General features: G+C 39.6%; 1 protein-coding gene across 3 annotated transcripts in view; it reads right to left on the reverse strand.

Moving 5' to 3' along the window:
• Positions 1-13516, reverse strand: part of Xrn1 (5'-3' exoribonuclease 1) — a 102866-nt gene that overhangs the window by 35934 nt on the left and 53416 nt on the right. For all 3 annotated transcript variants that reach the window (XM_041676901.1, XM_041676900.1, XM_041676902.1), the window contains exons 26-30: positions 10726-10815; positions 10376-10511; positions 4033-4089; positions 3648-3780; positions 773-842 (exon numbers count right to left, since the gene is read on the reverse strand). In XM_041676901.1, coding sequence (XP_041532835.1) covers positions 773-842; positions 3648-3780; positions 4033-4089; positions 10376-10511; positions 10726-10815 — 486 coding nt within the window. The remainder of the gene's footprint in view (positions 1-772; positions 843-3647; positions 3781-4032; positions 4090-10375; positions 10512-10725; positions 10816-13516) is intronic.

The raw sequence follows: 13516 nt of genomic DNA on the forward strand, positions 1-13516 counted from the left end.
CACTGCCTGGCTAGACTTTTATATCAGGAGGCTAACAAGAGTAGCTTTAAAATTATAATTACTCACTAACTAAAACAGACACAAAGGAAATGAAGCTCACGCCAGCTTCGCAGTTACATTTTAGAAAGAAAAGCTGGAAAAGGATCCTATTTCTTCCTCCCAATATTCTAGCAATCTTTATTACAAAGTCTCAGTGATAGATGCATCCCTTTGCATTAGAGCTCCCTCAAACGACACCATCCTCCATTTGTTCTGACAGAAAAGCGACTCCACTGTATGGCTTTAAACCTGAAAACTTCCAATGGCTGCTTTTGCCCTTCAGAGTCAAATTTCCTGTCTCCATTACTAGATTGCCATTTACTCCTCAAGCCGCAGATTATATCTGGCTAAGCATCTACAACTCCACTCCATTAGACGATGAAGACTCACATGCCATGAACTCAGCGGGCTCTACTCCTCAGCCATTTAGCTAGAGCATGTTCTCTGTTGCAGGTCCAGCCTGTCCTCCCGAGCACTTTTCACTCTGCTCCTCCCTCGTCACCCAGTCAGCCAATACTCATGAGCTTGTCACATTTTAATTAACTAGACAGTCAGTTGCTGAATCTCCTTTGCTGAAATGAAAACTCCAGAGGCAGACAGAATGTCTTACTGTTATAACACGAGGATCAACTATGTTGTCAAACTGTGGGCAAACCCGCTTCAGAGACACAAAGTCAAAGAGCCTGCAATGCATGTCTACTCACAAAGTACACTTATCATCTGGAATACAAACCTTATTGTTAAGCCTCCAGGAAATTCCTCATCAAATAATACTTCAAACAGCACGTCAGCTTCTCTACTAGCTGTTAAAGAGGAAGAGAGCTGTCAGACTGGTAACCAGACAAGAAGAAGCCAACAGTAAGTTCTTAAGAGGGCCCAGATGCATTTGTTTATTTTAAAAGTTCACAAAAACATTTTAAATATGAACACCACAAATGCCTTAGAAGACTGTCATGTGCTTATTCCCTGAAAGGCAACCACAACTTTTACCTTGGCAATTTAGTTTCCTATATATATATCTTTACACTTTTACTATCTATGGACACATCTGAAATAATGTATAGTAGTGTTTTGAAAGTGCTAAAGCAATACACATACACATGCACACACACATATAAATATAAAAGGCAAAACACTGATGTAACACACTTGTGTTTGTTTTAAAATTATGAAATTCATTCCTGTTTCCCGAATATACCTCAGTATTTCTTGTATACAAGAAATGACTATACCATCGCTTATCTGTTTTCTCTGCTAATGAACATCTAGTTTTTAATTTTTGCTATTATAAAAATGCTATTATGAATATCACATGAATGTGTCCTTTATGTAGTAGGCTAATCCTTCCCTAGAAATGAAATTACTAGGTAGTAGGATATGCATTTAAAATTTTTTGAATTGAAATTGGAATATGATAAATTTTACATATTTAAACTATGTATAATGTAATAAATTTACCATATATAATTAAAGAAGCCACAATAAATGGGACAATTATTCTCAAAGTCTTCTGTGTCATTTTGTAATGCACATTTTATTAATCAGAAAACTATTAAAACGCTGTCATTATAGACTAGTGCATATATCTAAAATTTTATTTAAGTAAGATCATATAGCTTATATTCTTTGTTGTTTGGCTTCTTTTAGCACAATTATTTTGAGAGCCATTCATTTTGAATGTATTGATTTCTTTTTGATTGCTGAGAAGCATCTCCTTACACAGCATCCAGTTTATTCATTCACTTACTGGCAAGCATTTGGATTTTTCTTATTTTTGGTCATCACATAAGGCTTAATGTAAATTCAAGTCTTATTTTCTCCTGGGTTGGTATCTAGGAATGGAATGACTGAGCCAGATAGTGTATATTCAAATTTTAATAACTTATCATAGCTGGTGAAATGATCTGATTATAACCTCCAGGCCCAAATGGTAGAAAGAGAGAATGATTGCCACAAATTATCTTCCGACCCTCCACACACACACTATGACACCAAAGTGAGCATGCACACATCCCCCTTCTCTCTCTCTCTCTCTGACACACACACACACACACACACACTGACATACCTAGAGTAAAGAAAAAGAAACAAAAGAAAAAGAATTTATTGCAACACTTGCAATGCTAGCAGTTGGGAAACTGAGGCAGGAGGATGCTGAGTTTGAGATCAGCCTGTGCTACATATTATGTTCCAGGACAGTCTTGGTTGCATAAGCAAGGCCATGTCACAAATAAATGAAACAAACAAAACTAGACATGGTAGTGTACAAACAAATTCCAGCACTTGGGATGCGAATGGGCCAAAATCATGAGTTTGAGGTTAGCCTAGGCTATGAAGAGACTATGTTGAAAAATAAAAATACCACTCTTCAATTTAAAAAAATATTAAAGGACCTACCAAACTACTTTTCAAAGTGGCTGTATCCACATTCTCACTGACGTGGAGTTCTAGCCACTCCACGGCACTGCTGCCACTTCCTTATTTTCTTCCTTTTTCTCTTCTGAGGTAAAGGCTGCTGTAGCCCAGGTTGTCTTTGAACTCACCCTGGAGCCAGGGATGACCTTGAACTTCTGTTCCTATAGCCTCTGTGTTTACCTGTGGTGCCAGAGACTGAAGCCAGAGCATTACCGCACGCTAGGAATGCAATTTATCAACTGAGCTGCACCACAAGCCCCTTTTCATTTAAGTCAGTCTAGCTGGCTCCCACAAGTTGTCTTCTGACTTCCACATGTTCCCATACACAATATGTACCTGGGCAGTAAGCCACTAAGTTTCTCTACAGCTTCTGCCTCCAGGTTCCTACACGGTTTGCGTTCCTGTCTTGGACTCCCTCAGTGGAGCACAACTTGGGATAAGTAAGCCAAATAAACCCCATCTTCCCCATGTCGCTTTTGATCATGGTGTTCATCAGAGCAATGGAAACCCTGAGACACTCAAGTTCTCATGACTTCTCGGGATGGGTCCTTATACTTATTAGCAAGCACTAACAGACTATCTCCTTATCCCTATTTTCTTATTTTTCAGACAAAGTCTCATCCTGTAGCCTAGACTGGCCTGGAATTTTCTATGTAGCCAAGGTTAGCCTTAGACTTGTAGTAATCCTACTGCTTCAGCTTCCCAAGTGCAGACCACCACCGGCTATGATCTAGTTGTATTCCTAAAGGCAAATTAATATGCAGAATCATCTAAAATTTTTTCACTGTAAACAACATAGTGTTTATTTAGAGAGATTATCAGGCTTATTCAAACCTATAGATTATAATGCAAATAAAGGCAAAACTATGACTAAGATTGGTCAAGTTTCAGAGTGATGAAAATTTCCTTTTAGTTTCATAAAAATGTAAGTATGCCTCTAAGATCTTGTTTTAGTATGATGTACATAAACCAAGTTACCAACAGCTCTTCTCAACGTCCCTCTATTCACCCACTTCTCAGATGACTATGTGAAAGAGAAAAAGAAAATTTTCTCTGGAAAGAAGAACCAAAAAAGTAAAAGCACTTAAAGCATACAAGGATTTAGCTTTTTCTCTGATGGGTTTTATGCTTAGATGCATATGACACACAAAACTATGTGCTACTTCACAACGTGAACGCAAATGAAGTCTCACCTCCTTTAATTCCAATGATGGTGCCCCGGAGGCCGACTGGCACTGAGAAGTTCTCTCTCACGTTCACGACACGATCAAACAGACGGAACTCTGCATCCCGGTCAGGGATGACTCCATGCTGCTGCTCTAAGGGCTGAAAAGAAGACAGCATGTGTTCTAAGGCAGAAAAGGCCTCACCACACTGAAAACCTGCTTTTTGCGGAGGCATGGTCTCATGAGCCCAGTTTGAAAGCAAACGTCTCCTACAGCCTCAGCCATCCCCTAGAAGAACCAGCAGCCTCTGTCTCCTGAGTGTTGGGATGACAGGCAGGCTTGAGACAATGCTTGTTTCCTACACATCTTCAAAGCAACAACAACCACTCTGGACTCCTCTACAGACACTTACTCTGTACAGCAGGTGGGGCTTCACTGTCACACGTACTTTCTTATTACTCTTTCTTTGCTGAAGAAGAAAAAATACAAATAGAAAATTATAAAACCATTCACCAGTTCCACCATTTATGAATTTTACAAAGCCAAATAAAAATATTAATTTTGTGAATACCTAAGGTTTTGCACTTGCAGGAGTGAAATAAGATGAATACAGTCTAAAGTCTAAAATATTGTTATTTTAGGTATTATGTGTGGAGTTGGTTCTCTCCTTTAACTTTATAAAGAGCCCAGAGATCAAATTCGGGTCATTGGGTGGCAAGTGCTTTTATACTATGGGACAATGAATAGTCTTGTACCCTGTAAAGATCTGTCACTTGTATAGGTTTAATAACAGTAGCTAGGCAGGAAGTCTAGGTGGGGTGACCAGAATAGGAGAATTCTGGGAAGAGGAAAGGTTCACTCTGCAGTCATCACCCAGATGCAGAGGAAGCAAGATGAGAATGCCTGATAAAAGGTACAAAGCCACGTGGCTAACACAGACAAAAATTATGGGTTAATTTAAGATGTAAGAGATAGCTAAAAATATGCCTAAGCTATTGACCAAACAATGTTGTAATTAATATAGTTTCTGTGTTATTATTTGGGTCTGGGAAGCCAGGAAACAAATGAAGTCTCCGCTTACAGCTTTTTACCTGTTAAACCATCTTGCTGGCCCTATTTTTGAAGCAGGGTTTCACTATGTAGACCTGGTTGTCCTGGAACCTGCTATGTAAACCAGGCTAATCTTGAACTCATTGATAGCCACTTGCTTCTGCCTCCAAAATGTTAGTATTAAAGGTATACGCCATGGCCCTAAATACTTATGTAAGTTTTAAAGTAGAATATTCAAGTTATATTTAATTGCTTTTATTTTTAAAATTTTTGTGCGCATGTGAGTACGTGTCGTGGCCTAGAAATGGAGGAGGTGTGAGGACAACTTGAAGATGTCAGTATGTCAGTACTCTTTCACCATGTGGGTCCTGGGGCTTAAAACTCAGTTTACTGGACTTAATGACAAGCCCGTCTACCCACTGAGCCAGCTCACTGACCCCAGTTAACTGTTTTGATGTATAAAACAGAAAAATTCAAAGTTAGGAGTATATGTGGATTATTATTTTAGACCACTCAAGTGCAGCAGTGAGTAGGGGATATCAAGTTAACTTCACAGCAGGAGTACGTGAGTGGGTCTAGAAAAAGTCCCCTGCCCAGTGCTGGTGGCAGAGTTCATGTCCTTAGTGGTGCTAGGGGAGCATTCTACCTGGAGCTGTAGCCCAGTCTTGCTGTGAGTACATCTAATGTGTAACTCTGCCCAACCCAAGAAATAAGCTTATTATATAAACCATAAGAAATTTACTTTTGGCAGGGCGGTGGTGGCGCACGCCTTTAATCCCAGCACTTGGGAGGCAGAGGCAGGTAGATCTCTGTGAGTTCGAGACCAGCCTGGTCTATAAGAGCTAGTTTCAGGACAGGCTCCAAAACCACAGAGAAACCCTATCTCAAAAAACCAAAAACAAAACAAAACAAAAAAAAAAAAAGAAAGAAAGAAAGAAAAAAGAAATTTACTTTTGCCATGTGTTGGCGCATGCCTTTAATCCCAGCACTTATGAGGTCGAGGCAGAGGCAGGCAGATTTCTGTGAGTTTGAGGCCAGTCTAGTCTACAAGAGCTAGTTCCAGGACAGCTAGGGTAGTTAAACAGAGAGATCCTATCTCGAAAACAAACAAAGAAACAAACCCCTTACTTTTAATACAGAAGATTTTATATATTATGTATAAAATGTTCTGCCTGCAGGCCAGAAGAGGGCACCAGAGTTCATTATGGATGGTTGAGAGTCACCACATGGGTGCTGGGAACTGAACTCAGAACCTGTGGAAGAGCAGCCAGTGCTCTTAAGCTTTGAGCCATCTCTCCAGCCTGGAAGATTATATTTTGTTTTGAACTTTATATAATACATTTTTTTTTTCAAAAAAGAATTATAAAGAATAGTCAAGGAAAGTTTTTTTTTTGAGATAAGGTAACTGGGTATCCTCAAATTAATGATGATCACCCTGCCTCAGCCTTCTGAGTACTGGGACTACAGGCACCAATCACCATGCTATGCTAAGGAAGATTGATCTATAAAAACACTATCTGGGGCATGTGAGGGCTTGCTCAAGTCTTAACCTTAGACCAAGTGACTCAGAACCAGGTAGTTGCTTTTTTGTTTTTGCTGCAATAGACCGGAATTTATTCTGTTGGTTTAAAAGAAAATATAAACCAAAACAATCAATCAATATTTACACAACCCCCTCCCCTCCCCCCAGACATTGAGAGGAAAGTGGAAGGAAGAAAAGGAATGGATTTCTAGGATAAAATAATTGTTAAATAAAGTCCTTTCTTTCTAACTTTGATAAAAAAGATTTTCACTCCCAAGGTGACAAGACAGACTAAGCAAGTAAAGATGGAAAGCCTGTGCTAGCAGAGCAGGTTAGGCAGGGAGGAGCTGCAGCGAGCCATAGGGAGCTAGCTATAACTGTTTTGCTCCCAGGTTTCTGGCCAGACTTACACTTTGTGGTCACATCTGGCCATGAAGGAGCCTGGGAAATATACACAGGTGAAAACTTGGACTTTGTTACAGAACAAATAAAAAATAGGTTGGTTTGGGATATAAAACAGTGAGGAACCCCATCTGCCCCTGTGGTCCCCAGTCATACACATTCCTATCTCTATGTGTGCAGAACCCTTTACTTCTCATAACCACGTGTTCCCTTTGACAAACTCCTGAACCCAGACCTGACCTGACACTCACACCTCTTGCAGTCAAGTTTACAGGAATCTCTAAAGGTCTAGTTACCTATAATTCTGGACAACTTAAAGCCAAAACTAACTCATTTCATACTGACAGAAAAGAAAGAGATCATTAGACAGTCTTTCTTAATGTATCATATTGTGTATAAGTATATGTAATTTTGCTTTTTTAAAAAATATTTATTTATTTATTATGTGTATAGCATTCCTTCCATGTGTGCCCGCAAGCCAGAAGGGGGCGCCAGGTCTCATTATTGATGGCTGTGAGCCACCATGTGGTTGCTGGGAATTGAACTCAGGACCTCTGGAAGAGCAGTCAGTGCTCTTAACCACTGAGTCATCTCTCCAGCCCTGTAATTTTGCTTTTAAACTTTATTTTAAAATTAATTTAAAATTAATATTTTTTAAATTTAAGAATAAATGCATAAAAACTTTTCTAAGTGATGGAAAAAAAATAAGAACGGCCGGGCGGTGGTGGCGCACGCCTTTAATCCCAGCACTCGGGAGGCAGAGGCAGGTGGATCTCTATGAGTTCGAGGCCAGCCTGGTCTACAAGAGCTAGTTCCAGGACAGGAACCAAAAGCTACGGAGAAACCCTGTCTTGAAAAATCAAAAAAAAAAAAAAAAATAAGAACGGTTCCTGGCCAAGAATAGTTACATGGAAGAGTGTCACTATCTTGCATGGCTTTGAGCTTTAGAGTGTAGTTTCTCACATCACCCATTACAGTCCTGTCAGAACTTCAGAGGAAGCACAGTGCAGCCTCAAGCTTAGGGAATGAGACATTGCTCTAATTCTCTGTATCTCAGAACCAAACAGACCCAGCTTCTTTCTTTTCCTTTCAACAGGGCCTTGCTATTTTAGCCATGGCTGGCCTGGAACTTGCTAAGGATGGGCTGGGTTGTACATTTATGGCGATTTTCCTGTAGCCACCTCCCCAGTGCTGGGACTGCTGGTGTGCACCACCACACTTGGCTTTTCAGAACCAGCACTTAACTAGATTCCATGGTGATTTACTTGTACCTTAAAGTTTAGGAACCACTGCTCATGAGTGAAACCAGAATGTTTAAAAATGTTCTTTCATTATGAGAACTACTGTCTAGTAAGGAAAACTCACACTTTGTATGTGTATGTGGTGTGTGAGGGATCCAATCCAAATCTCAGACCTGTAGGTAAGCACTTAACCACTGAAGCACACCATCGTCTAAAAGCCCTGGCTGTCCTGCCACTCACTCTGTAGACCAGGCTGGCCTTGAACTCACTGAGATCTGCCTGTCTCTGCCTCCCGAATACTGGGATTAAAGGCATGCACTACCACTGCCTAGCTAAGAAGTTTTTATCATTTTCAAAATGTTGTATGTAGTTTTTTCTTCTTTTATTACTCTAATACCACACTAAAACCTAATTACACTCCTTTCACACATAAATATACTTTAAATTCTTGCCTTATTTATATGCTTACATTGTAATAAAAATAATAAACTATAATTTTGTACATACATAAGAGTAAATATTGTTGTGTGTGTGAATATATGAATAATGAATACATGAGAGTGTGTGCCTACAGACACACATGGGGAGGCCAGAGGAGGTCAGATAGCCTCCTCTATCATGTTCTGCTTTAGACTTTGAGACAGGGTATATTCCATAAACCTGAAGCTTGTTCTTACCTTTACAACCCCCAACTAGACTGGCAGCTAGCACACCCCAGAAATCCTGTCTGCCTCCTAACCACTCTGTCCCCCCCAAAACCCCCTAAGAAATGCTGGGGTTTTGGGCATGTGTGGCCATGCCTGGCCTTCTACGTGAGCACAGGGTTTCTGAACTCAGGTCCTCAGCTTTGTACAGCAAGCAGTCCTATCTAGTAAGTCATATTCCTAGCCCTGTTTGTACTTTTGAGACAGTGTCTCACTCTAGCCCTGGCTGGTCTGGAATTCACTGACACAGACAAGCAAGGCTGGCCACAGACTAGTGCAATCTTCCTATTACAGTCTCCCACATTCTGGGATCACAGATGGGAGCACCATAAAATCCTTTGCATCCAAATGAACTCACTGGCCTGAAAAAAGTTTCTAAGTATTTAATTTTATTTTATGTGTGTATATATGTCTGCCTATAGGTATGTAAGTATATCACACGCATACACTGTCTAGCGAAGGCAGAAGGGGAAGTTGGGTATTCTGGAACTGAAGTTATAGATGGTTTTGGGCCACCATGTGGGTGCTGGGAATTGAACCCAGGTCTTCTCTAAGAGCACCAAGTACTTTTAACCATGGAATCACCTCTACAGTCCCTGCTCTGAATAATTAAACTGTTAGGATTGAGGATGTTATCTCAGTGGTAATGTTCTTGCCTAATTCACAGTATTGAAAACAAAACATGGCACAAGCCAATTCTCTTGGCTGTGAGCCTATTAACCTTCCCTCAAATAGAAAAAGTCACACAGTTGTGGTTTCCGTGGCTCTCGCCACAGCATCTGAGAGTTTTCCATAGGAATCCAAGCACTACCACCACCACCGTTCACAGTAGCTGGGGACTGCAAGCACATTTTTTTTTTTTTCTCCCAAGACAGAATTTTTCTGTGTAGCCTTGGCTACCCTTGAACTCACTCTGATTCTCCTACCTTTGCTTCTGGAGTGGTGAAATTATGGCCATGTACAACCATACTTGGTTTGATGTGGTGCTGGGATAAGATCAGGGCTTTATGTATTCTAGGAAAGCTCTCTATCAACTGAGACACATCCCAGTTCTGAAGAGAACACATTTTATTCTAGCTGGTCTTACTGATGATCATAATTTATGAGGTAGGCATTATTCTATTACTGATTTATCAATAATGAAATGGAGGAATAAAAAATTAAAATACTGGAAAAGAATCTTAAGTTCATGGTGGTAGGAATGGCTCTTGGGACCAAGCCTTAACTGATTTTGGTATTAATTCAAAAAGAAAACCGTATTATCATGGCATCATTAATAAAAAGAGAAATTAAAGTTTAAAAAAATCAATATAACGAATCCACTGCTATTTATTTAAAAATAGGTTAAGTCAACTATATGCTTGTTGCTGAAACAGCAGAACAGAAAAATAAGAGACTAGTGTGGTTCTCTCCTTCCAACATGTGCACCCAGGGACTGAATTCATGTCATCAGGCACCTTTATCCACTGAGCCAACTCACCAGCTCTGAATTGTCATTAAAGAATGCAATTACAATTTTAAGTAAGAGGAAATCATTATTATTTTTTATCCACAAACTTTCTATTGTAACTAGAGTTACAAACTTAGAAACATTACAAAGAAGCAAATTTAAAATTTATAGTTTTGGCAAATATATTTACATATATTATACATAAATAAGTATATTTACATATATTTAACTTCCGAATGGTTGCTGGGAACGCTACAGAATTATTCAGTATTAATGAGAATTATTAAGTACATACATTAGTTGGCCCGAAACACAGCTAAGTGATAACATGTTGTCCATTTTAACTTCAGCTCTTATCAGTAACTAAGGTTACTGAAAGTTAGTACCTTGTACTTCTCAACTTCTTCCTCAATTTTTTCAACAATGGCTGCATCCAGAATGTGTAAATCACAAGAAGAGCGGGACAGAGTGCTGACAGGATGTCCTTTTAGCCAAGTGATAATTTCCTGAACCTTCTCAGCGCTACAATAAAAACAGTAGTCATTAGACCTGATTACAGCCTTCTGAGGGTTTATATTAAAGATCTGATAAAAACTTTCTGGGAACTATAAATTATCAGATTTAAGAAATTAAAGCAAAATTAAAACAATAAAAAACAAAAGGTAACATTGCTGAACTTCCAAATGGAAACCTAGAATTGAACTGCAGGGCAATAAGTACCACAAATCTTGCTTACCCATTCTCATTTTCCCCAGGCCAGATGTCATCCTCATAGAACACATCCTCTTGGCTGTTTTTGGCTATATAACTAAACAGTTCTGGTGCTCTAGTCAACAAAGAAATAAAATGTTGCTTTAAAATATGCAATTATCTTCACATAGCTTCCTAATAAGTGATTCTGGATTCTAATGGGGACATGTAGAATAGAGTGAGGATTATTATAGTATTATTAAGGAGCAGTATTCATAAGGAATGGGACGAAAGTTTTGATAGAGTATTCCTATAGCTCCAAGAAAATGTTCAACAGCTGAGAGAAATACGTCAATTACTTAAAAAAATCCAATTATGACTTGGATTCTTTTTTGATTAAAATATGAGGGAGTAAGAAAAGAATGGAAAGGGAGTGGGGAAAAATGTATAGCTCAATTAAAAACAATAAAAAAATAAAATTAAAAAACATGAGGGAGTAGATACACAAAAATAGTATTTGTGAGTTCATTTTTTTTTTTCCTTTTTTGAGACAGGGTTCCTATGCAACCCAGGTTAACCTCAAACTTATAATCCTCCTGTGCCAGCTTCCTCAGTGCTGGGACAATAACTATCCTACAATAATATCTAGGTTTTAAAAGTTAATTTTCTATTTTTATAACAAAGCTAGAACATTTCATAAAATAGCAAATTAAAACAGTTTACAAATTTCTTCTGATATTCTTCAAAATTATTTCTTTTGGAATCATGTACATCATCTTTGTTCCTTCCCCATATGAAGAACAATGAAGCAGGAAACTGGACATAGACAAAAAAAGAAATGAAGAGGTATGGGTGCGATGCCCTGTGAAGGGGAACAAACTTTCAGACATCAGACACTGGACGGAGGAGGTTCAGCTGAACTGATGGACAGGAATAAGCAGAATAAACAAACAGGGCAAGCCACCAGATGACAGAGTAGCTGCCAATCACAGAAAGGTCACAGCACTTCTGGTCTAGCATTTCACGAGCTGTATGAAAAGCGAGTTTCTTGCTCACAGTCAGTTTCTCACTTGTGAATTGCTTTTTAGCTACGCACAAATAAACTTACACAAATGAAAAAAATAGGTAAACAGGCTGAGCGGTGGTGGCGCACGCCTTTAATCCCAGCACTCGGGAGGCAGAGGCAGGCGGATCTCTGTGAGTTCGAGGCCAGCCTGGTCTACAAGAGCTAGTTCCAGGACAGGAACCAAAAAGCTTTGGAGAAACCCTGTCTCGAAAAATACAAAAAAAAAAAAAAAAAAAAGTAAACAAAAAGTCCAAGTTTTTTTTTTTTCCAATCTGTAAACACTTAGGAATTATGGGCTTTAGGCCTATTAAAACAGTATTTACACTGAAAATGTGTATAGCAAGCTGTAGTAATATCTCATTTGTATTTAAAAAATAAAGCTTGCCTGAAGTTCAGAGAGTAAAAGAGTCCCACTGGTCAGCCTTACAGACCAGGTAGTGGTTGACACACACCTTTAATCCCAGTAGCCACACTAGTTTGTCATAGAAACTGGGTGGTAGTGGTGCAGGCCTTTAATCTCAGCACTAGAGAGGAAAATAAGATGGGAGGAGATAGCTCTCAGACACAGTCTCATTCTGAGATTCCTGGAGGTAGGATTGCCATTTCAAACTGAGGTTGAGGTAAGAGCCAGTAGCTGGCTGTTTTGCTTTTTGGATCTTCAGGTTGAACCCCAGTACCTGTCTCTGGGTTTGTATTAATCGTGCTGCAGCAAGCAGTTGGAATAGTTGTTTACTTGGCTTCTACCCCTGCATTAATACCTGCAGCTGTATTTTAGATGGGTCAGCCAAGAAATACTCTGGCTTTGGTTATATCAGAGACAGAGAGCTTTAGGGGGTAGGGATGGTGCAAGGGGCAAAGGTGAGGTGCTGTGCTATATGTGGAGTTCATGCACGGGTAGATACTACAGAGCATGTCAGGAGCATCACATGTCTAGGGAGCAAACTCTGAGAGGAGACAGACATGAAGTTTAGTGGGGAGACTCGTGAAATCAACACGTGTGGGAAGGGAAAAGAAAACAAGCAGAACTAGACAATGGAAACAGATGTTGAGCTGTAAATTTTTCTCAGTGAATTTTCTGGCCAGTCCCACAAAGACCTCAAACTGGGTAGCCCTTCATATTTGTCCTGAATTGGCTGCCTTTCCTTGTGTATCTCCCTACGTTGTGGAAAGGGAACATGACCCTAGGTGAGGTAGTTTTCTCTATCCACAAGATTCTGGAAGAGAGCTTGAAGGTGGAGGGCTGTTAGCAGCATCACTACTACCAGGGAAAAAGATCCTTCAATTTAAGAAAGATCTGGGGTGGGTGGGAAGTAATCATAGAATCCACGAGGCAACAAAACCCATTTTACCTGGTTAATTTCCAGAATACTAGCAGTCAGTTTTGTTCCTTACATCCATCATGCAAGGAAAAGGCTAGAAGATACCTCTCTAGGAAAAATTAGCCAGTTAGAGAGAAGATATACAGACAGAATAATGATATTAGAAGGTCAGTTTTAGAAATAGTAACATCCCATGTGACAAGCCCGACCCAAGTGCACTAAATCCCCAAGATGCTTTTTGGTACATCCATGTTTAAAACAGACACCAAGGAGCGCTAGAAAGTGGAGGGAAAAAAAAATCTCTACCATAAAAGGTGAAATAAATCAAATAGGGGAGAAAAAATAATTTGGAGAAAATGAAATCAAAAGAAGACATTCAGGTGGCTCACAACTGTCTGGAACTCCAGCTCCAGGGGATCTGATGCTTTCCTCTCGCCTCTGCAGGTTTCCAC

The sequence above is a fragment of the Microtus oregoni genome, unplaced genomic scaffold (assembly GCF_018167655.1).
Source record: "Microtus oregoni isolate MIOR12 unplaced genomic scaffold, Mior012 000028F_ref0000031, whole genome shotgun sequence".
Taxonomy (NCBI): Eukaryota; Metazoa; Chordata; class Mammalia; order Rodentia; family Cricetidae; genus Microtus; species Microtus oregoni.